The sequence below is a fragment of the Mus musculus genome, chromosome 7 (genome assembly GCF_000001635.26).
Source record: "Mus musculus strain C57BL/6J chromosome 7, GRCm38.p6 C57BL/6J".
In the NCBI taxonomy this organism is placed as follows: domain Eukaryota; kingdom Metazoa; phylum Chordata; class Mammalia; order Rodentia; family Muridae; genus Mus; species Mus musculus.
Window position 1 is genome coordinate 86,219,400 of NC_000073.6, and position 27,984 is coordinate 86,247,383.

The following is a 27,984-nucleotide window of genomic DNA, read 5'->3' on the forward strand; positions in this document are numbered from 1 at the left end:
AGACCACATACATGTGGAAGCTGAACAACAATCTACTCAATGATAACTTGGTCAAGGAAGAAATAAAGAAAGAAATTAAAGACTTTTTGGAGTTTAATTAAAATGAAGCCACAACATACCTAAATTTATGTGACACAATGAAAGCAGTCCTAAGAGGAAAGCTCATAGCTCTGAGTGTCTCCAAAAAGAAACTGGAGAGAGCATACACTAGCAGCTTGACAGCACATCTGAAAGCTCTAGAAAAAAAAAAAAGAGAGAGAGAAGCAAGTACAAGCAAGAGGAGTAGACAACAGGAAATAACCAAACTTAAGGCTGAAATCAACCAAGTGGAAACAAAAAGAACTACACAAAGAATCAACCAAACCAGGAGCTGGTTCTTTAAGAAAGTCAACAAAATAGATAAACCCTTAGCCAAACTAATTAGAAGGCACAGGGAGAGAAACCTAATTACTATCAGAATCAGAAATGAATAGGGAGATATAACAACAAAATCTGAGAAATCCACAAAATCAACAGATCCTACCACAAGAGCATATACTAAACAAAACTGGAAAACCTGGATGAAATGGACAATTTTCTAGACAGATACCAGGTACCAAATTTAAATCAGGATCAGATAAATGATCTAAACAGTCCCATAAAACCCAAAGAAATAGAAACAATCATTAATAGTCTCATAACCAAAAAGACCCAAGACCAGATGGGTTTAGTGCAGACTTCTATCAGATCTAGAAAGAAAATCTAATTCCAACACTCCTCAAACTACTCCACAAAATAGAAACAGAAGGAACTCTACCCAACTCTTTCTATGAGACCACACATAATCTGATACCTAAACCACCCAAAGACCCAACAAAGAAAGAGAACTTCAGACAAATTTCCCTTAGGAATATCAATGCAAAATACTCAATAAAATTCTCACAAACCAAATGCAAGAATAGATCAAAATGATCATCCATCATGATCAAGTATTTTCAACCCAGAGATGCAAGAATGGTTCAATATACAGAAATCCATCAATGTAATCCACTTTATAACAAACTCAAAGACAAAAAAAAAAAAACAAAAAAAAAAAAACAAAAAAAACAAAAACAAAAACAAAAAACAAAAACAAAACAAAACAAAACAAAAAAAAACACATAATCATCTCAGTAGATGCTAAGAAAGCATTAGAAAAAATCCAACACCACTTCATGATAAAAGTCTAGCAAAGATCGGGAATTCAAGGCCCATACCTAAATATAATAAAAGCAATATACAGCAAACCAGTAGCCAACATCAAACTAAATGGTGATCAACTGGAAGCAATCCCACTAAAATCAGGGACTAGATAAGGCTGCCCTCTCTCTCCCTACCTATTCAATATAGTATTTGAAGTCTTAACCAGAGCAATTAGACAACAAAAGGAAATCAAAGAAAGACATTGGAAAGGAAGATGTCAAGATATCACTATTTATATATGATATCATAGTATATATAAATGACCCCAAAAAATTAAACCAGAGAACTCCTAAACCTGATTAAATAACTTCAGTGAAGTAACTGGATATAAAATTAACTCAAACAAATCAGTGGCCTTTCTATACCCAAAGGATAAACAGGCTGAGAAAGATATTAGGGCAACAACACCCTTCAAAATAGTCACAAATAATTTATAATACCTTGGTGTGACTCTAACTAAGGAAGTGAAAGATCTGTATGATAAGAACCTCAAGTCTCTAAGAAAAAATTTGAAGAAGGTCTCAGAAGATGGAAAGATCTCCCATGCTCATGAATTGGCAGGATTAATATAGTAAAAAATAGCTATCATGCTTAAAGCAATCTACATATTCAATGCAATCCCCATCAAAATTCCAACTCGATTCTTCAGAGTTAGAAAGGGCAATTTGAAATTTCATCTGGAATAACAAAATACCTAAGATAGCAAAAGCTATGCTCAACAAAAAAGAACCTCTGGTTTAATCACCATGCCTGACCTCAAGCTGTACTACAGAGCAATTGTGATTAAAAAAAATAATAAAATAAAACAAACTGTGTGGTACAGGTACAGTGACAGACACAAAGATCAATGGAACAGAATTGAAGACCCAGAAATGAATCTATACACCTATGGTCACTTGATCTTTGACAAAGGAGCTAAAACCATCTAGTGGAAAGAAGACCATATCTTCAACAAATGTTTGCTGCCTCAAATGGCCTTTAGCATGGAGAAGAATATGAATTGATCCATTGTTATCTCCTTGTGCAATGCTCAATTATAAGTAGATCAAGGAACTGCAAATAAAATCAGAGACACTGAGAATTACAGAGGAGAAAATGTGGAAGAACCTTGAATATTTGGGCAGAGGGGAAAGATTCATGAACAGAACAGCAATGACTTGTGTTGTAAGATCAATAATTGACAAATGGGACCTCATAAAATTGCAAAGCTAATATAAGGTAAAGGACACTAACAATAAGACCAAAAGGCAACCAACAGGTTGGGAAAAATATCTTTACCAATCCTAAACCTGATGGTCATAATATAAAATATATAAAAATAACTCAACAAGTTGGACTCCAGAAAACCAAACAACTATATGGGGTACAGAGCTAAACAAACAATTCTCAACCAATGAAATACCAAATGGCTGAAATGCACCTAAAAAAATATTCAACATCCTTAATCATCAGGGAAATGCAAATCAAAACAACCCTGAGATTCCTCTTCACGTTAGTAAGACTGGCTAAGACCAAAAACAAGGGTGACAGCAGATGCTGGCGAGGATGTGGAGAAAGAGGAACACTCCTCCATTGCTGGTGGGATTGCAAGCTGGTACAACCGCTCTGGAAATCAGTTTGGCGATTCCTCAGAAAATTGGGCAAAGTTTTACTGAAAGATCCAGAAATAGCACTCCTGGGCATATACCCAATAGATGTTTCAACATGTAATAAAGACACATCCTCCACTATGTTCACAACAGCCTTATTTATATAGCCAGAATTTGGAAAGAACCCAAATGTCCCTCAACAGAGGAATGGATCAAGAAAATATGCTACATTTATATATGGATTACTATGCACCTATTAAAAACAATTAATTCATGAAATTCTTAGACAAATTGATGGATCTGGAGGCTATCATCCTAAGCGAGGTAACCCAATCACAAAAGAAGACACATGATATGCACTAATGGATAAGTTGATACTAGCCCAGACGCTCAGAATCCTTCTTAGAAGGGGGAACAAAGTACACATGGCAGGAGTTAAAGAGACAAAGTTTGAAGCAGAGACTGAAGGAACAATCATCCAGAAACTGCCCGACTGGGGATCCATCCCATAAAGAACCACCAAACCCAGACACTATGGCAGATGCCAACAAGAGCTTGCTGGCACGAGACTGATATAGCTGTCTCCTGAGGGGCTCTGCTATTTCCTGGAAAATATAGAAATGGTTGCTCACAATCATCCATTGGATGGAGCCCAAGGTCCCCAATGAAGGAGTTAGAGAATGTACCCAAGGAGCTGAAGAGGCTTGAAGCCCCATAGGAGGAACATCAATATGAACGAACCAGTACCCCCAGAGCTCCTTGGAACTAAACCACCAATCAAAGAAAACATTTGATGGAATTTGTGGCTCTAGTTCTATATGTAGCAGAAGATGGCCTAGTCAGTCATCAATGGGAGGACAGGACCTGTGAAGGTTCTATGCCCCAGTATAAGTGAATGCCAGGACCAGGAATGGGAGTACGGGGGTTGGGGAGTAGGGGCAGGGGAAAGGGATAGGGGATATTTGATGAGGAAACTAGGAAAGGTGAAAGATCAATTCTTAAGGTCATATGGAAAAACAAAACTAAACAAAAGTGGATGGCTAAAACAGTCATGAGTGATAACATATCTTCTGGAAATATGATCATTCTTGACTTTCAGCTGTACTATAGAACAATAATAATACAACCTACATGGTATTTTTATTAGTATAGGAACAGACTGGTTGTTTAATGAAATCAAATCAAAGACCACAAAATAAACCCACTATTCTGCTGTGATGACTTGTATGGGCTTGGCCCAGTGAGTAGCAATATTGGGCTATGCCTAGACCTGCAGGGCCTAGATTTCCCAAGGTAGGATGATATCCACAATGTGTTCCCCATCTCTGAGGAAAAGGAAAGTTTGAAAAGGAAAGTTTCAATGGTGGGAGGGATTTGCAATGGTGGAACTGGGTAGAGAGGAGTATGGGGGCTGTTATCAGGATGTAAGTGAATGAAATACACATAATTAAAAATATTCTTTTTTCTTTGTTCTTTCCCAATAAGAAAACATATTACATATTCTTATTTGTTTGCTGAGCCTTTGTTCATCAGCTTTGAGTTTTCATTTTAATCTGCTAAATGAAATAATAATTTAGCTAAATTTTTTCTCAGAAAAATGTTGTATCAAGTGGCTTCTGTTAAAGTGTATTAAAGTTACAGGTTGTACTAAATGTTTAGATTCAATGCACTGGTTTATTATTAATTTCCTTTATAAATAAAATACCTAATTTATGTGAGACACAAACACACACACACACACACACACACACACACACACACATACACACACAAACACATTGTGCAGCATATAAATGCTGGATAGAGATTCATGAACAAGCCAGAAGACAGTGTCTGCTGACTTTAAGAGACTGGAATTACAGACAGTTCAGTGTGACCATGTCTGTGCTACCAAACTAATCTGGGTTCTCTTGAAAATTAGTCAGTCTCTTAGCTGCTAGGCCATCTCATTAGCATTGATAGTTTATTTTTAAGCCCAAAATATAGTTTCCACAGTTGTTTTATGATCTAAACAGTAATCTATTATGGTAGGAACCTCTATTGGTCATCAACAGCTAGAAAGCAGCAATAATTTCACATTTGTTGGCATTCAATTGTTTTGATTTTTTTAACTTTCCCCTGGTATATTCAAAATTATGACTTTTATTCTTTTGTGGAAATAGTCTATTCTATAGATAGCAGGAAAATGTTCCAAAACACTTCAGAAAAGAATATGACTGAGAAAAGTGTGTCAGTTTTATTTAATTGTTGGGCCCTTGTAGAATACCTTTGGTTCAGTGGATTGACTTATCTAAGAGCACTTCTTCAGCATGTACTTGTCTTGATTGGCTACAAAAAAAGATAATATAATATAGTAGGATATTTAAGGCATGATTTGGAACTGGGTCTGTTTTTGGAAGTAAGGGAATATGATCAGAATGTATTTTATTACAGTCTTAAACAAAACAAAGATATTAAAAATTCCAAACTAATGACAGCTGTGTAAAATTGCCTAAATATATGCTTCATTGCTCAGTAGATTCAAGTTGAGTTATTCGGGGTAATTATTTGCTGTTTTCTAGAGGAAACATTGAACATGCTAGAGCTCTACCCCTCCCTAGAAATATAGCAGAAAGGGAAAACATATATCTATATACTGTGGAATACAACAAGGAACAATGATACATGTTTTCTACTAGATATGATAGAAAATTCATCAAATTAAGAGTCAATTCCAATGTATCAAACAATTAAGTCAAGGAAAAAAATTAAAACCGGTTTTAGAGATGCAATTGTCAATCCCAAAGTTTTTATTCATGAGAACTGAGGTCTGGGTCACATATTAGAACTCTAATAAAAAGCTTATTTTTAAAAGTAAAATAAATAAATAAATAAACAAACAAATAAATAAATAACAACAAAAAACTGGCACATGGAAACAAATTTTGCTATTTGATCTGATATTTTATCATTAGAAGCAGGAATGTGGGAAATGCTGATTAAATTCAATGAGAAAATTAAACATTAGCATTTTTGTGCCTAAACTTGTGAAAAGATTTATTTTCAGGTTTTAACAAAATAATGTAGCATTTTGGAGCAAAGATGCAGAGAAATATTCCTGCAGTGGAGGTTAAGATGCAGAAAACCTCCACTGCAACTAAGGCCTTTCCATTGGTGCTATGATAGACAGGAAGGAAAGTGAGCCAGACACTACAGAACACCAGCATGCTAAATGTCAAGAACTTGGCTTCATTGAATGTATCAGGAAGATTCCTGGCTAAGAAAGCTACAGTGAAACTTGTCAGTGCAATAGAGCCCAAATATCCCAGGACACAGTAGAAGGCAATAACTGAACCTTTGTTGCAAACAACCAAAATATGACCATGTTCAATATGCCCATCACTATCAACAAATGGTGGAGAAGTTCCCAGCCAGATTCCACAAATAATCAGTTGGATCATGGTGCATATAGGAATGATCAAGATTGATGCCCCTGATGTCATCAGCCATCTCATCCTTTTACTAGGAAGAGTGAACCTGAAGGCCAGTACTACAGTAATTGTCTTGGTCAAGACAGTAGAGATAGCAACAGTAAATACAACTGCAAATATGGTCTGCTGCATAATGCATGTGAGAATATGTGGTTGTCCAATGAATAGCAGAGAACAAAGAAAACAATAGATGAGTGAGATGAGCAGGCAGTAACTGAGAGCTCGGTTATTGGCCTTGACAATGGGAGTGTCTTGGTTCCTTAAAAAGATACCAAATACAGCAGCTGTGAGAGCAGAAAACCCTAGTGCCAAACAAGCCAGAACCACTCCCATGGGGTCTTCATAAGACAGGAATGTCACAATTTTGGAGAGACAGTGCGTTCCTTCTGGATTGGCATATTGATTATCTGGGCACTTGAAACAATAATCCATGTCTGGTTCAGAAAAAATGTATTTTATCAGGATTGATATTACTCTATTATTCAAAGATTTATCTATACACCAGGAATTTAATATATCTCATAAATGAATCAAACTTAATTATCCAAATTGACCTTTCTTATGGAAGCAATTCACATGTGATTGCTCATAACAATAAATCTTGATTTTTAGATTTTTGTGATCTCATCCATGATTAAGCAAACACAACTCTTTACTTTTTTTTTTTTACATATTTAGAGTTGCAAGAAAGCCGAAGGAAGAATGAGAAACTATTCTGCTTACTACATGAAAACAAATTGTAATGTATAATTCATAGAAAAATACATAAATTATTTATATTATTATAGACTGCTCACTACCCTAACATTATTTCATATGCTTACAAGTATGTTATTGTCTGGCTATCAGTCATAAAATGAGACTCAAACATCAGTGTCCTCATGTGATTCCTTAGATATACCCACTCTATTCAATATATATCTTGCTTTAATTTTTTTTATCTATTCAAGCAAAGGAAAGCAGAGGAGTTTTAAACCAATTGCCAACCAAATACACATTAAAATATTACCTTGCTCTTATGTTTCAATGTATGGACTTTGATACAGCACATTATTTACCAGTATTAATATTATCTTTTAAGGTTAACTCTCAATGATCTAAAATATGTTGTATTTATCAAGAAACAACACAAGCAAGATAACTTTTGATATCTCAAGGAAATATATGTCCTTAATACTAGATGGGGAATGAAGTGCTTTCCCCTGGTATCATTGTGATTTTCACCACAATATTGTCAGGTTTCTTTCAATCTCATTGTCTTCACTGATCAGACTGAAAAGTGATTATATCCTTCCATCCAGGAAGGCACATTCTGTTTCTGTTTTTTCCATCCTCTCATAATTTTTAAAAGGTTTCCTCTAAACTAGCAGAATAATAATTTTAAAACTAACAACATTTTCTATTTTTATACTTTTACTCATATTGTAAGTATGCTGTTTTTAAAAATTCTCCTTATACACTCCCACCCTCCGCAAAGTAAGAACTTAAAACATTTCTTTGTAGAATCTTCTTGTTTAACCAACACTAAGTAAATAAAGGTTGACTCTTCATTTGTTCTTGATGTTGATGCCATAATTTCATCTGATAATCCATGAGTTTTAATGAATTTTATGAAGTATGCCATAAAAATGCTTTAATTGCATGTATTACATACATACAGTAGTTTTCTCTATCAAAAATATTTCACATTTCAGTGAAAATATTCTGTATCTGCATTCTATCATCTCCTTATTTTTCACATTTAAACCATTTCCCCTTGTTATACACCAGTCAGAAGATTAAAGAAAACTCTGAGTTTATACAGTTTTATACTCTCAGTCCAATGGAAGATATTTCCATTCATTTGGTTCCTTAAATATTGAAATAAATATCACTTTTATGGTTTCCATTGGGAGCTTGCCCTAATGAAGGTGATGCAACCTATTAAAGCTAAATTGTCAATGTACATATTCCTCTTCTAAAATTATTTCAAAAGCATTAATTCTGATTTGTATATAATGGCTCTGATTTGTATATAATGGCTTCTACATGTAAAACTAATTTAGAGTGCTACTTAAAATACAACCTACTGAGTTGTATTCAGTATTATCTACTATAGGACACATTACAAAACACTTATGTCTCAAAAAGGATACAACATCACCGAGCATCAAAACCATATCACAGAGCTCTTGACTTCAAAAACAAGAATGTGCAATTCAAATGTGTTTGGAAAGAGAAAAATTAAATGCACTATATTCCCAAGTACTGAAGATAAATTGCATAGTTTAGTATGTTAAAGAAGTTTCCAGTATAAACTTTATGTGAAAAGCTTCTGGATCATGCCAAATCATATTAGGGACAGAGAAGTATGTGTTGTTTCAAGGAGAAATTTTATTGATTCTCTTATTTAATGATGACATTAAACATTTAAGTTCCCATAGGGAAGATTTTATAAATGTTTTCAATAATAGGAGAAGATATTCAATCTAGTGATGATTTTTAGTGAATTTATTCTTACCTGTCATATTGGAAATCTCATTCTCTGGGCAGGGGATACAATCAAAGCAACAGACAGCCTTTCCCTCCTGAGGGGATTTTCTAAATCCTGGATGACAAGGTATACTGCATATTGAGGGTAGAGTCTGAGAAAAAAATCACATGCATTAACAGTACTTTTAGTTATTGGGCAGAAGTTACAAAACCTTGGAATATGATGCCACTGTAAAACATCCTTTTACAGACAAATATTAAGTTAAAATGCAACATCCCACTGTAGCTTTTGATATTTAATCTGAATTTTAATGATTCAAGTGTTATATACATATTTGGGTATAAAACACTGTTAGAAAATAAATCAAGAAAGAATACAGGATTATACAAAGTTAGTGAACAAATTTCTAAATGTGAAAAATCATATTCCATGAGGAAGAACAGGGCTACCAAAAGATTAAGTTTCTTATGTTATATGGAGAGTACTACAATAAAGTCCAACACACCTGTCTAACATCTGTGGCCCAGTCTACCAATTCCTCATACATAAGCAATTCTTGAGGATGTGTAAAGTATTTGAAAAACTTTCCTATTTTCACCTTAATTCCAAAACTTTGTAAAAAATTTCCAGTGTAGAAAATATCATAATTTATATTCATGTTTTCTTTCTGATTCAAGTTCACTAGGTCTCCAGCAGGATTTACAAAATGGATGTTCTTCAGGGAAGAGAGCACCTAAAACACATGTAATATTTTAGTTTAACTATACATATACATTAATGCAGAAGATATGAAGTCTAGATTTCTACTGGATTTTATTTCTCTCCAAAATAAAACTTTATTAAACCTACTCTGTAGGAGTAACAAAAATTAACGTAAATATTACAAAGGTTTAGAAATTCCCATGTATCACTGGACTGAATACCCTAAAACATGTACAATGAATGATATGCTTGTAGAGCAGGGCAGATTTCTTCACCCCTTTCTGTCATTAGTTGTATCTTATGCCAGATATAATTGAAGTCTCAATTGGTTAAAAGTGGGAGTATGACCTGATTTTATTTAGTAATTATTTGCTATATTGATAAATCGCAGTGTGGCAACTTGAATCAATATGTAGACTCTTGGTGCTAGTTAATGAGAAAACTAAAATAATATACTGCATGAAACTATTTTTTTTCAAAAGGACTTCCTGAAGAAGCATGAAACTCTTATTTCAGCTGTTAAATGAATAATATTTTCACATAGTAGTCATATGCTGTACAATATTTTGGTATAAATTGTCAAATGATGACTTTAATGCCAGGGAGGACAGGATATCAATTGATATTACCAATGTAGTTTGTATTATAATCCAAGAAATAGTAAAGAAATCAACAAATTTGAGCAAAACATTCCTAGATACTTGGTTATAGAGCTTATTGTTCATTTTACAAAACTCAAACTTCAAAGGTTCTACATTGATCGTCATATTATTCAAGTTGTTTTTATTTTCTAATGTACAGCACCTTTACTAAAGTCTATTTCTTTCCCTTCTGAGTAACCATCAACCATTTCTGTGCAAGATAGCTATCAATAATATGTCTTTAATGATTACCATGCTGTCTTTGTGCATCTATTTAAATAAAGACACCTTACCTGCAAAGAATCAAACTCCAGTCCTTTCCCAACATTATTTGACAATGTATTTGCTTGCTGCAGAAGTAACTCATTGAGTGAATGGGCTACAGCATACACAGCATTGTATAGGTTATAACTTGTGTCACTCATGGACATTTCAAAGTGGTTTCTGGATAACCATTTCAGCAACATTTTTCTTGAACATGTCTTGAGACTCTTACAATTAGATGATGACAAAAAACAATTAAAATTCAACCACCATAATTTAGCAAGAGAAATAGTGTTACTGTAGTTTAAAGGGTGCGCTGTCTGTATAAATTCTTTAAAACCAGCTATCTCAGAATAATGGTGTGAAAAGCTGAGGGTACCATGAAAGGAGTTGAAGAGGAATTCTCCATTACTTGTAATGATATCCCACTGTGAGGTAGTAACCCAGATTCTTCGAATGTCTAAAAACTGCCACAGTCTAAAAATCACTTGTAGAAGAGAATCTTTGTCTCCAAAAATGATAACAGCTTTTGCTAAAGACATCATGATCTGATTGTAATACGTGTCAGTCATTGTCAAGAATAATTTTGTGTTATATGTGATAATAGTCACAAAGGCTAAACAGATGTCATATCTTTGCATTTCTTCTCTCAATTCAGAGGCAAATTGAAGTCCTAGACCGTCATCTGAAATCATCAGTCCCACCCAGTTCCATCCGAAATAAATCACCAAAGATACCATGCCAATAGCTACAGATGTGTCCTTGATAGCTATCTGGTACAGATAAGGAAAGTGTTCAAAGCTACTGAGAAGAGGGTGAAATGGGCCATAGTAAAGCTGTAGGACATTAAAAAAACAAATAAACCAAGTTGACCTTGAAGATGATAAAGTACACAAATCTTAATCTAATACGTAGGTCTATTTAACAAGATCCAGAAATTTTGGAAGGTGTAAATTATTCATCTCTTTATTAAAGTCCAATTCATTGTAATTCTCTTAAATAGCAAAAATGAACTTATGCTTCCAATAAAATATTTCATATTCCCATTGCTTCTCTGCTCCATTTCCAATAATGTTCTGATATATACACTATAAAATTTTGAATGCTTATGCTTTTTTAATGGATCAAATAACACATAAATTCAGACTCTGCCTTCCAATCTGCTAAAGCACTAAGAAAACCACCATAAAAGGAGGTAATGATTCATGAAATCCAAACCAACCCTCCTCACCTCTGGAGTTCTGGAGATGTACAGAAGTGGTCCAAGCATTGCAGTTGGTAACCACATTGGTCCTGTAAGTACAATTAAATATCTTCTGTGGTTTCCACAGTTGTAGTTAGGAAAATAATCACCTCTTCTTGAGGATAAACTGACTTTACTCCCATCAGCCAATAACTTACACTCAACTTTAACTAATAGAGAAATATTAGGTAATAGATGGGGGCTCATATTGATTTCTTCAATAGCAAAATAAAGTGATAAAATCAAGTGGATGTTCTTAGTTGTCAACCTGAAACAGATCACAATGTTCATTAAAGGTTAAGTGGTAAATGTGATAATCTCAAATCACTCTAAATGTGAATTATTTACTGAATCATCTCTCTATATATTATATTTCTCTTGTGACACAAGTCCTGTTACTATAGTGTATGAGAATGGGAGGATTTTAAAAATGAATGCGTGGTGATGTTATAAAAGTGGCATTTTGTTACCTGAAATTTTCTTAAAGTTTACTTTTGTTATCTGTGAATAGATAGAAAATAAAACAGGTTTTGCCTAACTCCTTGTCTAGTTTTATCATTATCTTGGGAATTTTGTGTTTAACATCTGTGGACAGTGAAGGAGATTTATTGTCTACTGAATTCATGGTGCTTTCTTCCACTGAAACTGAAATGTCTAATGCCATAAAATTGTTGTAAGTATGAGGAATGGGAAATAGGGTCTTTTTTTTTAACAGTTCATAGAAGTTTATGTATGCACAGATAATGTAATAATAACAATATTCCTTTCATTTCTTCTACTTTTCTCCTCTTTTACACACTTGAGACTATAGAAGTTGGGAGAATGGAGGACTGTAACAATGGATTGCTTCATTCTACTCATTTAAGTGGATCTCAGAACACTGGTCTTGGATTTATGATAGCTGACTTCTGAATAGGTCACCTATTTTTTAATTGGACATTTATTTCTTTTAATTTAATTAATTAATTTCCATTGCTATCCCAAAAGTCCCCCACATGCTCCCCCACCTACTCCCCCACCCACCCACTCCCACTTCTTGGCCCTGGCATTCCAATGTACTGAGGCATATAAAGTTTGCATGACCAATGGGCCTCTCTTTCCACTGATGGCGGAATAGGCCATCTTCTGATTCATATGCAGCTAGATAAACGAGCTCCGCAGGGGGAGGGGGGAAAAGTGGGTACTGGTTAGTTCATATTGTTGTTCTACCTATAGGATTGCAAATCCCTTCAGCTCCTTGGGTACTTTCCCTAGCTCATCCATTGGGGGCCCTGTGATCCATCCAATAGCTGACTGTGAGCATCCACTTCTGTGTTTGCCAAGCCCTGGCATAGTCTCACAAGAGACAGACATATCTGGGTCCTTTCAGCAAAATCTTACTAGTGTATGCAATGGTGTCAGCTTTTGGAAGTTGATTATGGGATGGATCCCCCGATATGGCAGTCTCAAGATAGTCCATCCTTTCATCTCAGCTCCAAAATTTGTCTCTGTAACTCCTTCCATGGGTGTTTTGTTTCCAATTCTAAGAAAGGGCAAAGTGTCCACACTTTAGTATTTGTTATTCTTGAACATTTAGCATTTAGTAAATTATATCTTGTATCTTGGGTATTCTAAGTTTCTGGGCTAATATCCATTTATCAGTGAGTACATATTGTCAGAGTCTTTGTGATTGGGTTACCTCACTCAGAATGATGCCCTCCAGGTCCATCCATTTGCCTAGGAATTTCATAAATTCATTCTTTTTAATAGCTGAGTAGTAATCCATTGTGTAATGTACCATATTTTCTGTATCCATTCCTCTGTTGAGTGGCATCTGGGTTCTTTCCAGCTAATGGCTATGATAAATAAGGCTGCTATGAATATAGTGGAGCATGTGTCCTTCTTATCGGTTGGAACATCTTCTGGATATATACCCATGAGTGGTATTGAGGGATCCTCCTGTAGTACTATGCCCAGTTTTCTGAGGAACCACCAGACTGATTTCCAGAGTGGTTGTACAAGCATACAATCCCACCAACACATCCTCTTTCTCCACATCCTCGCCAGCATATGCTGTCACCTGAATTTTTGAACTTAGCCATTCTGACTGGTGAGAGGTGGAATCTCAGGGTTGTTTTGATTTGCATTTCTCTGATGATTAAGGATGTTGACATTTTTTTCAGGTGCTTCTCAGCCATTCGGTATTCCTCAGGTGAGAATTCTTTGTTAAGCTCTGAGCCCCATTTTTTAATGGGGTTATTTGATTTTCTGGAGTCCACCTTCTTGTGTTCTTTATATATATTGCATATTAGTCCCCTATCTGATTTAGGATAGGTAAAGATCCTTTCCCAATCTGTTGGTGGCCTTTTTGTCTTACTGATGGTGTCTTTTGCCTTGCAGAAGCTTTGCAATTTTATCAGGTCCCATTTGTCCATTCTAGATCTTACAGCACAAGCCATTGTTGTTGTTCTATTCAGGAATTCTTCCCCTGTGCCCATACCTTCGAAGCTTTTCCCCACTTTCTCCTATATAAGTTTCAATGTCTCTGGTTTTATGTGGATTTCCTTGATCCACTTAGATTTGACCTTAGTACAAGGATATAGGAATGGATCGATTCACATTCTTCTACATGATAACAACCAGTTGTGCCAGCACCATTTGTTGAAAATGCTGTCTTTTTTTCACTTGATGGTTTTTGCTCCCTTGCCAAAGATCAAGTGACCATAGGTGTGTGGGTTCATTTCTGGGTCTTCAATACTATTCCATTGGTCTACTTGTCTGTCACTATACCAGTACCATGCAGTTTTTATCACAATTTCTCTGTAGTACAGCTTTAGGTCAGGCATGGTGATTCTACCAGAGGTTCTTTTATCCTTGAAAAGAGTTTTTGCTATCCTAGGTTTTTTGTTATTCCAGATGAATTTGCAGATCGCCATTTCTAATTCGTTGAAGAATTGAGTTGGAATTTTGATGGGAATTGTATTGAATCTGTAGATTGCTTTTGGCAAGATAGCCATTTTTACAATGTTGATCCTGCCAATCCACGAGCATGGGAGATCATTCTATCTTCTGAGATCTTTTTTAATTTCTTCAGAGACATGAAGTTCTTATCATACAGATCTTTCACTTCCTTAGTTAGAGTCATGGCAAGGTATTTTATATTATTTGTGACTATTGAGAAGGGTGTTGTTTCCCTAATTTCTTTCTCAGCCTGTTTATTCTTTGTGTAGAGAAAGGCCATTGACTTGTTTGAGTTAATTTTATATCCAGCTACTTCACCTAAGCTGTTTATCATGTTTTGGAGTTCTCTGGTGGAATTTTTAGGGTCACTTATATATACTATCATATCATCTGCAAAAAGTGATATTTTGATTTCATCTTTCCTAATTTGTATCCTCTTGATCTCCTTTTGGTGTCAAATTGCTCTGGCTAGGACTTCAAGTACTCTGCACTAAACCCATCTGTTCCTGGCCTTTTTTTGGTTGGGAGACTATTAATGACTGCTTCTATTTTTTTAGGGGATATAGGACTGTTTAGATCATTAACCTGATATTGATTAAACTTTGGTACCTGGTATCTGTCTAGAAACTTGTCCATTTCATCCAGGTTCTTCAGTTTTGTTGAGTATAGCCTTTTGTAGAAGGATCTGATAGTATTTTTGGATTTCTTCAGGATCTGTTGTTATGTCTCCCTTTTCATTTCTGCTTTTGTTAATTAGGATGCTTTCCCTGTGCCCTCTAGTGAGTCTGGCTAAGGGTTTATCTATCCTGTTGATTTTCTCAAAGAATCAAATCCTCATTTGGTTGATTATTTGAATAGTTCTTCTTGTTTCCACTTGGTTGATTTCAACCCTGAGTTTGATTATTTCCTGCCATCTACCCCTCTTGGGTGAATTTGCTTCCTTTTGTTCTAGATCTTTTAGTTGTGTTGACAAACTGCTAATATGTGCTCTCTCTAGTTTCTTTTGGAGGCACTCAGACCTATGAGTTTTCCTCTTAGAAATGTGTTCATTGTGTCCCGTAAGTTTGGGTATGTTTTGGCTTCATTTTCATTAAACTCCATAAAATCTTTAATTTCTTTCATTATTCCTTCCTTGACCAAGGTATCATTGAGCAGAGTGTTTTCCAGTTTTCAGGTGAATGCTGGCTTTCTATTATTTATTTTGTTATTGAAGATCAGCCTTAGTCCATGGTGATCTGATAGAATGCATGGGAAAATTTCAATATTTTTGTATCTTTTGAGGCTTGTTTTGTGACCAATTATGTGGTCAGTATTGGAGAAGGCACCTTTAGGTGCTGAGAAGAAGTTATATCCTTTTGTTTTAGGATCAAATGTTCTATAGATATCTATTAGATCCATTTGTTTCATAACTTATGTTAGTTTCACTGTGTCCCTGTTTTGTTTCTGTTTCCATGATCTGTCCATTGTTGAAAGTGGTGTGTTGAACTCTACCACTATTATTGTGTGAGGTGCGATGTATGCTTTGAGGTTTACTAAAGTTTCTTTAATAAAAGTGGCTACCCTTGTATTTGGATCATAGATATCCAGAATTGAGAGTTCCTCCTGGAAGATTTTACCTTTGATGAGTATGAAGTGCCCCTCCTTGTTTTTTTTGATGACTTTGGGTTAGAAGTCGATTTTATTGGCTATTAGAATGGCTACTCCATCTTGTTTCTTTAGACCATTTGATTGGAAAATTGTTTTTCAGCCTTTCAATCTGAGGTAGTGTCTATCTTTTTCTCTGAGATGGGTTTCCTGTAAGCAGCAAAATGTTGGGTCCTGTTTGTGTGGTCAATCTGTTAGTCTATGTCTTTTTATTTGGGAGTTGAGTCCATTAATATTAAGTGATATTAAGGAAAAGTAATTGTTGCTTCCTAATATTTTTGTTGTTAAAGTTGGCATTCTGTTCTTGTGGCTGTCTTCTTTTAGGTTTGTTGAGGGATTACCTTCTTGCTTTTTCTAGGACGTGGTTTCCATTCATGTATTTGTTTTTTGTTTTTTGTATTTTTTTTCTGTCATTATCCTTTGAAGGGCAGGATTCATGGAAAGATAATGTGTGAATTTGTTTCTGTCATGGAATACTTTTGTTTCTCCATCTATGGTAATTGAGAGTTTGGCTGGGTATAGTAGCCTGGGCTGGAATTTGTGTTCCTTTAGTGTCTGTATAACATCTGTCCAGGCTCTTCTGGCTTTCATAGTCTCTGGTGAAAAATCTGATGTAATTCTCATAGGCTTGCCTTTATATGTTACTTGACCTTTTTTCCCTTACTGCTTTTAGTATTCTATCTTTATTTAGTGCATTTGTTGTACTGATTATTATGTGTCGGGAGGAATTTCTTTTCTGGTCCAGTCTATTTGGAGTTCTGTAGGCTTCTTGTATGTTCTTGGACATCTCTTTCTTTAGATTTGGGAAGTTTTCTTCTGTAATTTTGTTGAAGATATTTGCTGGCCCTTTGATTTGAAAATCTTCATTCTCATCTATGCCTATTATCAGTAGGTTTGTTTTTCTCATTGTGTCCTGGATTTCCTGGATGTTTTGAGTTAGGATCTTTTTGCATTTTCTATTTTATTTGATTGTTGTGCCCATGTTCTCTATGGAATCTTCTGCACCTGATATTCTCTCTTCCATCTCTTGTATTCTGTTGCTGATGGTTCCTGATTTCTTTCCTAGGGTTTCTAGCTCCAGTGTTGCCTCACTTTTGGGTTTTCTTTATTGTGTCTACTTTCTTTTTTAGGTCTTTGATGGTTTTATTCAATTCCATTACCTGTTTGGTCGTGTTTTCCTGCAATTCTTTAAGGGATTTTTGTGCTTCCTCTTTAAAGTCTTCCACCTGTTTAGCAGTGTTCTCCTGTATTTCTTTAAGCGAGTTATTAAAGTCCTTCTTGATGTCCTCTACCATCATCATGAGACATGCTTTTATATCCGGGTCTAGCTTTTCGGGTGTGTTGGGGTGCCCTGGAATGAGCTAGGTGGGAGTGCTGGGTTCTGGTGATGGTGAGTGGTCTTGGTTTCTGTTAGTAAGATTCTTAAGTTTACCTTTCACCATCTGGTAATCTTTGTAGTTAGTTGATTTAGTTTTCTCTGGTTAGAGATTGTTCCTCTCGTGATTCTGTTAGCCTCTATCAGCAGACCTGTTCTAGCAGACTAGTTCTCTCCTCTGAGTTTCAGTGGTCAGAGTACTCTCTGCAGGCAAGCTCTCCTCTTACAGGGAAGGTGCACAGATATCTGGCATTGGGACCTCCCTCCTGGCCAAAGATTAAGGCCCAAAACAGGACCTGTCCCAGAAGCTGTGTTGCTTCGGCCTGTCACAGAAGCTATTAGCTTCTGTAGTCCACACTCTCACCTGTGCAAACTACTCTCAGCGGAGTCCTGGAACCAAGATGTCTCCCACGGATGCTCAGGGAAAGCCCTTTCGGGCCGGGTGGACACAACACCTATCCTCTGGTGGGGAAGGTGCCAGGATGTCTGCAGCCGAAAAGTGGGCTGCCTCAGAAGCTTTTTGGCTCTAGCCTGTCCCAGAACCTGTTAGCTTCTGTAGTCCACACTCTCACCTGTGCAGACTACTCTCAGAGGAGTCCTGAAACCTCATATTTGTTCTTATGAAATATTTTAGCATGATTTCTTTTGTTTTTATTTAAAATTTTTTATAAGCATATATTTTCATATAATACTATTGCACAAAGTATCTTCATAATCTTATTTTAAAAGATTTTACTTTTCAGTAATTTTGAGTATACTGTTTTATTTGTCTTTTTCTACCTTTCTGTTTCAGCACATTATTACATAACTTATACAGGTTACTATACACAGTTTGAAGACATGTAATTGGTATCAAATTGATTGAACTAATTATATTCTCTAGAATTTTATATGTCTCATGTATTTTTATAATATTTAATTCCTTTGTTTCTTCATTTTTCCTGTTTTTTAAATATAATACATATAAAGATATGGCTTGCTTTTTTTAATTCCTTGCCATTCTGTGATGAAAGAGGATGTGTGTTATTTTTTACTTTGAGTTCTTGTATTTGAGTTCTCCATTAAAACTAATAATGTTACTGTTTTGTGAAAAGATTGCTTTTCAAATAATTTATACCATTGTTTTAAAAGATGACAGAATGTTTTCGTTCTTTGTAATTGTATCTTCATGTTCTGTGAATACTTATTATTTTTTTAAATGTTCGTATCTATTTCTAATTTATGGAGTAACTTTAAATAAAAAATTTCATCACCTCAATTCCTTTCCTCTATCTACTCCCTAAGTATTATTTTGATTAACCTTTCCATGTCACTTCACTCTCAAGCAATTTTTATATTTTAACAAATTTGCTACCTACACATATGTATGCATATAGGATAAATTAAAAACCCTCAAACACAGCAAGAGAGAGAGAGGGAGTGTTGTTTATATGTATATGGTTCCAAGGCTGATCATCCTTTCTGTATTTAACTACCAATGATCAGCTTTAGGAACTAATAGATGTCAGAAAAGGGATAACCTGTTATCTTTAAGTTTTTTTTAGGTTTTCACTCATTAAAAAACCTTTATCCTGTGGAAGGTACCACATCCAAGACCATTTGGTAAATACAAATTGGACATGGTTCACTTAAACAAAAGGAAGCCACAGAGTTGAGTGGGTTTGGAATGGTGGCTAATAGTGGAGAGTTGTGGTATGGGTGTGAAGGTTTTCTGATTATATATTAAATTCTCAAACAACGAAAGAAAAATTTTAAAAATAGCACAAGCTTGTGTTTATGTGTGCAAAATTATTTAATCATAATGCAGCACTCATGGGATATCCTGAATGATTCTTTAGATATTAATCAAAAGGAAAAAAAGATCTCTAATATGATACAGCTCTACATCTCTGACAAACAATACTAGAGGAAACAAAGACACTGTACACATAGTTTTTAGATTATTTTTATCTGCATGTTACACATTGGATAGAAATTGAAGTAAAGTTATGTTTACTGCCAACAGATGAATGACTGAAAAGGCATGGTACAGGCAGAAGAAGATTATTATTTCCCTATTCAGAAGAATATAGTCCTATCAATTGGAAAACAATGTATAGACCCTTGGTTTAAATAGGTGTACAGGTCAGACACAGAAACACAGTTGTCATGTTTTCTAACATGTAGAAGATTAAATTTAAAAAGTAGTTGATGAAAAAGCAGCAGGCTTCCTCCTGAGGCAACATAGAAGGGAAAAGAATTTTAAAATAAAAACAAATAGAACCACAGATAGTCAAATATCAGTAATCATATACAAAGCCTGAATTGACATTTTTTTCAAAGCTCAAGTTTAACTTAAGATTGCAATTATATTGCATATTTTCATAGAAAATACATGAATGACAAAAATATACATAGGAAACTGCAGTAATAAAATGTAGTTTTCCTTAGCAAATTTGGTATTTAATATGAGAATGATTTCTATTGATATATTAACTTGGGGGGGTTCTCTGTATAGCCCTGGCTGTCCTGGAACTCACTCTGTATACTGGGCTGGCCTCAAACTCAGAAATCTGCCTGCCTCTGCCTCCCAAGTGCTAGGATTAAAGGTGTGAGCCACCACACCCAGTTGATATATTAATTCATTATGTTTTAAATACAAATTTAAATGCAAGTACTGTAAATAATTAATTTTACTATTAAGCTTATGTTTTTACTTATCATATAACAAAACACTCAAGGAATATATTGTGTCTTACCCATCCTTTAAAACATGAGAAGTAGTTTCTTTATTGGGACATCTAACCTCCCAGGCATGAATTTTGTTCTGTTTTACCATACTCAATGTAAATTTCATCTTTTGAAAAGTGTCTTAAATCCAATCAAAAGACTATTGATCATATAATGATACTTGAGTCAAAATTGCCCAATAAAGCATATTCTATGTAGCATGTAACTATTTGAGCATACAAGTGTCATAGCCAAATAGCAATATTGGTGTCAGTTCTCCATATTTAGCCTGCTTTGCTTCCTCTAATGCTATGAGAGCAATCAGCACGTTGGGATTCCCCAGTATAATCCTAGCTTTTCAGTGTGGCATCTTCAGAAAAAGGATGCTACCTTCTAGCTATTTAATAAAATCAACATCAATAGCAGTAACCTTTATGTTTGTGGAACATAAAGAACTTCCTGACTAACAACTCATGGGGATAAAGACCATCCCTGTTAATATATATATATATATATACAGTCAACTTATATGCTCCTAGTTTTTTCATTTCCATTTCCCTAAGGTACCTTTGACACCCTAGGAGTTTTAACATTTTAGTTATGGTTTTAAAATCTTATTTTGTTTCATTCCATTGATCTAGTCCCAGTGGAGTTTTAAGTTATGTGAAGGCAATATATATATATAAATTCAGTGAAATGGTTACCTTGTTTACTACCAAATTTTTTTGTGGGCATGTGTATATAACACATTGGCTGAAAACCTTAATAGTTGCTTGATATATTTATCACCTCAATGGGAATGCTTTTAAGAGGATTGCGGCTGTGACTACACACATTTAGGAATAATTACATCCTTCAGAGGCAGGCATAGGCCCTGTGAATCTACCTGTCAATCTCTTACAAAGCAGGTTGATTTATGTGTGCAATCCATCAGTGTATCCATTTGACTAGGATAATCAGGAACAGTCGTCACCTGTTGAAAAGTAAAATAACAAACTATTTCACACGAATACCTATAATATTTGCTTTTTGTCAACCTATATTGGCTCCTCCATGACAATATTATGTGGTAGACACAAGTAGCTTCCAAGGGCACCTGAGGGTACAGGAGCCATAATTTCATGTTATCTCCATTCTGATTTCCAGGAGAATAATGTACTGTGGAATGCTACAAGGAAAATTATCAAGTCTTTTGACTCCTGTTGAATTTCTTTATATATTACTTTCAATGTTTTGCCTACACAAACATCCATTAAGAGATGCTCCTAAATATAGCTGAGTTATCAATACAGATTTTCATGGGCCAAATATTATAAGTTATTATTTATTATCCATGGTTCTTTTATCTCAGCCCATTGTCTACTTGCTCCTTTTCTATCCACACAGAATCTGTGTTCAGTTATGTTGCTACAGCTACTTATTCTTGTTAGATATGTCTACAACTACACTTTCTGTACCAGGCCTCAAATGAAATAGGACGTATCCACTAAAGTACTTCATACAGTTTAGCTGCTGATTCATTTACTAGATGGTGGTTGGGGTTTAAAAGAGACTGATTCTAAGATATCTTGCAATACATTGGTGATATGACTTTCATACACCATACATTGTTAGTGTAAGTAAGACTGCTATATTTACAAACTTAAATTTTGTACACCACCAGAAAGAGATTTATCCAGAAAATCTTTAGTCCAGCACTATCTTGGTTATTCTGATTCTATAGTCATTGGGTTGGGACCAGTTATAAATTCCATTTGTTATGAAGTTTTATTTATTGTTATCAGGTGTTCTGGTGCTATGCACTATATTTCTACTTCTTTCCAGAAATGAGACCAAAATCCTGTAGAAAACATTTAATAAGTTTGCTTTATCTATAGCCCCCTGCTATATTCTTCTGAACGTTTGGTCAATTATAACAGGAAAGAACAAGGGGTACTGCAAAACACTGTTGTTTACCTTGTTTTACAAGATATTATTCTTTTCAAAACCTTACTGAACATTTTGTCACAATTTCATATAACATTCTTCTTTATCAAATTAGATATAACACAGGGAGCTTGGCAACGATGCAAATCTGCCAATATGCCAAAAATCCTCAAAATTCCTGTAGCTGTTTTACATAGAGAGACACAGAGTGTTGGAAAATATTGTCAAAGGCATTCTCAGGCATCGTATATAGCGTTATAGCACACACAAGCCCTCAATCTTTTACTACATTGCTTGTTTTTTACTTCCTATGCAGATTGCTCATCCGTTTAGATTTACCTCTATGTTCTTTAGATGTTTTTCTAAATATGGAAAAATACTCAGATGATAGATTGTTTAATAAAATCTTGTCCACAGACATGGGAAAGAATTATCTTGAACCATGAACCCATAGCAAATATTGGGCTTACAATGATAACTTGGAGAAACACTCTGAAGTGCATTGTCATCTGATCTGAGCAAAAGTGAGGTTACCTTAGTTGTTCACAGGAAAGGATTAACTAAAGTAAAAAATAATGAACCTCTAATACAGAATGCAAAAATGTCATCCATTTATACCAATTATTTTTGCACAGATCAAGGCCTGGCACAAAAACATAAATGGGAGACAGTAATATAATTATTTCTCAGTAATCCCTATTCATTCAGAGACGCTACAATTATATATACTAGAGTTTTCCACAGAGCTTCTCTACACTTTCCCAACTCATTTACACTAAGTTGCTTTGATATAATTTATTCATTGCTACCCAGAAACTAGGGAGACCATAGCCCTGCTGCACTTTTTAACTCCCAGGTTTCATGAGTTGACTCACCATTTATCTTACTTGGCTAGTGGGTTTCTGGCTGGTCAAATAATTTCCTCCTCTGGCATAATATTTTTCAGGAGGAAAATAATCAAACATGCTTAGTTATTTTTCTATGTCTATGGAGACATAACATGACTGAGGCAACTCACAAAACAGAATTTAATTGTGGGCTTACTTACAGGTTCAGAGTGTTAGTTATGAATATCATAGTTAGGGGCATGGCAACATCAAATAGGCAGGTAAATAAATAAATAGCTGAGGGTCTGTATTTTCCCAAAAGTTGAAAGCAGGGGCGAAGGGAAAGATAGAATGAGCCTGATTTATAGTGTTGAAACACAATTCTTTCTGCTCTCACAGAAGGAAGAGTTATTCCTTAAACCTCCATGTCCCACAGAGTCACTAATCTCTTTGTGATAAGCTATTTAGTTTAAATAGCTGGTTTAAAAGTTCTCTTTAATTCCACCAGTTCAGGTGTTTCCATGTTTCTTGAGTTCCTTAGTTTGTTTTAATAGACTATGCTAAAAGCTTCCACCTAGATACTAGGTCACCAATTAATTACTTTTTATTATTGTTGATGCTGCTGCTGTTGTTATTTTGTTTTGTTTTTATTTTGCTTTGTTTTTTTTTTCCTATTATAGTTTGGACCTAAATGATACCTTCTATGACACTTACTATCTCTCTCTCTCTCTCATTTTCTCATTTATCTCATTTATTTGCCAGATAGAGGCTAAGATAGATGATGCCAGCTAATTCTTTTATTGCAATTCTTCATATACACAAACAACTTTACGATTCACTGCCATCTCAGAAGCACATGTTTCTGTAGTTATAAATAACATGGACCATGCAAACTTGCGAACTTCTCTGGTATACAATCTTGACCCCCATGAAGTAATCTCAAAGACTAAACTTCTAAACTATTTTCAGGATTTCTCTGTATTTATGTAGTGGACCCAACTAATCAATCACACACACATACACATCATGTCAAACCACATACATGGAGACTGCTATACAAATGTTCTACTAATTCTGATGTATCAGCATTTGTTACATGTCTTACTAACAAAACCAAGAATCATGTAAATGCTGCCATACCAAAAAGACATATATCAACACCCACTATCTAATCAAGGACAGCTGTATCAGAATTTCCTTTGCAAAAGCTCCTTCATCAAGCTTCTGAGACTAGGTCACATGCCTTGCTAACATAGAAAGGACCACAGACTCACTCCTCTCTAGAACTCTTTTGTTATATTGATTCCTTTTTCTGGTGTCAATTATGTGATTTACATTTTCTGCAAAGACAGAACCCATGAATATACACCCCATATATAAAACCCATAACATAATAAAGTATGGATAAAAGTAAGTTCTAATTGGTGAACAAAAAAGTTTTATTTAAGCTATCTATAGGAATATCAGTGAGGAGTTAGTAACAGAATCAGAAGTGATCTAGAGTCAACTCTATCACCAAAGCTAACCACTGTATGCATGACACTCACCAAAACTGTCAACCTGGATCACATTGAATAATCTTCAAGCAGAAAATGGGTGTGAGGGTATTCTTTCTAGGAAGCTCAATTACTGTGAACCTTCTATTATCTGCTAGGCTGCTTTTTACACCTTTCTGGACTACTTAGCTGGTTTCTGCTACTTTGAGATAACTGCCTGTCTCAGAACTTTCTTTGCATCATGACTTGTATAAAAGAGGACCTCAGAATTTTTACCTCTTTACTCTTGAGAGGCAGGGGCTTTATGAATCCTGCCAGTTTTGTGGAATTCCTAAGTATATTTTGAGTTGTTATTTATTAAGGAACTTCTCTAGAGGATGGAATATATCTATCATGAAGGAATCTGCTACACAACGCTACAGGATTCTGTAGTCCCAAAAACTTATAATTAATACACCTTTTCTCTTTTATCTGGTCAATGTACATTTCCAACAGATTGTGCTTAACACAGAGAACCTAAACTGACTTAGGTGCAAAGAATAGGAAACTATAGCATCCTTGATGAAAATTTTATGTTTAAACTCTGCTTCACATCCTAATAGATCATCTTCATTTATGTCTGATCTTGAATTGATATATCATTTCCTCAGCATTTCACATCACTATGCATAGTATTTTATGAATTTAAATAGTATAATGATATGACTCGGTTCCCCATAATTACTCATTCTCTAATATTATTAAGGGCATTTTTTGACAAATGAAACCACAATTGAGAATTTTAAGGCACTCCACCATTCTTCATTTCATCTGAGAATATTTTTTTCATTTATTCTACAGTTTCCAGCATCCTACCGAACTTTGAATTTCTTTCATTGGTATGCTATTAGAAAACAACACAACTATGTCTCAGACTATAAATTCCACTGAGCTCTATAGGAGCATATAAAAAATCTTATACTGAGGAGTCTTTAAAACCAAATGTTACAGCATAATTTGTGACCATTTCCTTAGCGTGCGTTCCAGGATACATTGCTATAACTACACAATGTCATATTTTAAATACAAAAATACACTCACTAATAAAAATTTATGATCAAACATAAAAATCAGAGTGTGGTTTGTGCACATCCACGTAATACACACTTGTCTATATTTAGCATACTTTGAAAATGAGAAATAAATATAGAATAGTTTCCATACCTAAAAATAAGATAGGGAAATGAGATATGACAATTAGAAATCAGTAAATGACCTTAACTATGGGAATTTGCCAAAATTGTAACTTTTTTACTCCTCTCTTACATGTGAGCAGCAGTACTTTTATTCTGGTGTTTGAAGCAGGAAATGGGGGTCACTGTTTGCAGTGGCATACCCGCCTCTAAGAGAGGAAGAACTGTTTTACTGAAATAGTTGAAATGACTGATTGTTGAGTTTGTAACCTAGAACCCTAAGTTCTGTTATTAACACAGGAAAAATATGTCTATGCCTATGAAATAGAACACAAGAAAAGGGAAGCACAAAATTCTCACAATGAACAAATATTTTGTTCCCATCCTCAACCCATTTGCAAAAAAGTCCAAATACAGAATAATAGTAAATAATGACATATAGATTATTTGCACAAAACCCAAAGTAATCTTTTAGAGATCTTTAGCCATAGGTTAGGACGGATGCACCACTCTTCTCTGCTGAGGAATTCAGCATTCTTTTCTGAGAGATGAAATACTAATAGAGCACAGAAACATTTATTTCAGCATCTACAAAATGAATAAATGCTGTTTTTGAGGATGTGTTTGTAGGGGAAAGCATAACAGCTAGGAATGGAAAGTATCACTAAAAATTGGTGTTACTCTAGGACCATGATAAAACATATATCTCCTTCAGGTTTTTATCTGAAAAATGTGAATCTAGGAGTACAGACAATGAAATATCTTATACAGTGAAATCATTACCATTAAGACATAAAAAAATAACATAGATACTAGGTAGTGAAGGAGAACAAAACAGATCAATGACTGAGAGACTGGTTGGCTAATAATTAATCAAAAGTAAATAAATTAAGGAAGCACTTACTGCTTGTCTAGATTTCCACTAAAATGTTCATTCTTCATATGTCCATGCTTAGTATAAATGGAAAAAAAGCAATCAACTTCCTTATCGCCATCCTTGTTTTTCTTGTCTTTTATTCTCAAAAAGCACTTGGGTTCATTCAAAGAGCAGAAAAGCATGGAAGCCTTTAAGACCAAGAAGACAGAAATGAAGGAGAACATGTCTATCATGTCATGCAAGCTATGAGCCTGAGCAGAAGTTTAACATGAAGCATCAGATAGAATGCCATGTATGAATTATGCATGTATGTACCCACTTGTCTCTCTTTTTATTACTGTACTTTCATCTAGGGTATATAGTGATGAGTGTCAACACTTTTATTTTCAACCTGTTCTTCTCCTCTGGAGGATTTTTAAGCATTATCTTGCCTGGGGCTCTGCATCTGAGTAAGATCTGATAAATTACTCTACCACTGTTCTCCTCTGCATCTCTCATGAATCCAACTATGTTGGTGGAAACTGAAATTCCAGAATGACTCAGTTTTGCCAAATATTCAGAAATATCAAGTTTACCAAACTAGTTCTCTGACCTCGGTCTGAAATAGATGACTTGGCTTACTTCATTCAAAAATGAGCTTAAGGTGGAAATAAGAAACAGCAAATATATGATATACTTTCTTAAAGTCTTCCAGATAATAAAGACATGGATGGTCAATATAGACAGTAGTAACTTCCCATATTTGATGTTCAGAAACAAAAGAACATGAACTATGTTCCTCACAGATATTGAAGTACCTGCTAAGAGCACAGAATTTTCTAAAATTTGTGTATTGAATAAAGAACCAATCTGAATCATTCTGAAAACAAAATGTCCATCATTATCTCTGTAACATCGTAGAAATTCGTGTACTTAATAATGTTCACAAAATAGCCAGGAATTAGTCTTCTGATCAGCTATTTCATCAAAATATTGATTTTCTCCATCTTTTATGCATGTATTGAAACCATGTGTTATATGGGTACTGTCTCTACAATTCATAAATGAACTCTTCTGTTCTCACTAAGAAACTATACGTGATTATTGCTTTACAGAACATGACAAAATGTATAGATTCCTCTGAAATAACGAAGCTCTTCAAAGTAATATGACACTGATTAGATTTCTTTTTTTAATTAGATATTTTCTTTATTTACATTTTAAATGTTATACCCTTTCCTGGTTCTACGCTAAGACAAAGCAGTTGATTTTGTAGAGAGCTGACATGCATGAGAATTCACATTGATGTATAGAAGTCTTGGCTAATCCTATGATTGGAATATCATTTTAAGACTTCTGAGATGATTTCATATGGAAGGTCTCTCTCTCTCTCTCTCTCTCTCTCTCTCTCTCTCTCTCTCTCTCTCTCTCTCTGT

The 27,984-nt window shown here is 34.8% G+C and overlaps 1 protein-coding gene across 1 annotated transcript; it reads right to left on the minus strand.

Annotated features, from left to right (window-relative positions):
• Positions 1-5,806: 5,806 nt before the first annotated feature.
• Positions 5,807-26,802, minus strand: Vmn2r76 (vomeronasal 2, receptor 76). Its single transcript, NM_001102580.1, has 6 exons — positions 26,597-26,802; positions 11,583-11,871; positions 10,390-11,196; positions 9,259-9,486; positions 8,781-8,904; positions 5,807-6,714 (listed from the first exon to the last, which is right to left on the minus strand). Exons 1-6 carry the CDS (start codon positions 26,800-26,802, stop codon positions 5,807-5,809), a joined length of 2,562 nt encoding a protein of 853 aa, NP_001096050.1.
• Between the last annotated feature and the right edge of the window lie 1,182 nt (positions 26,803-27,984).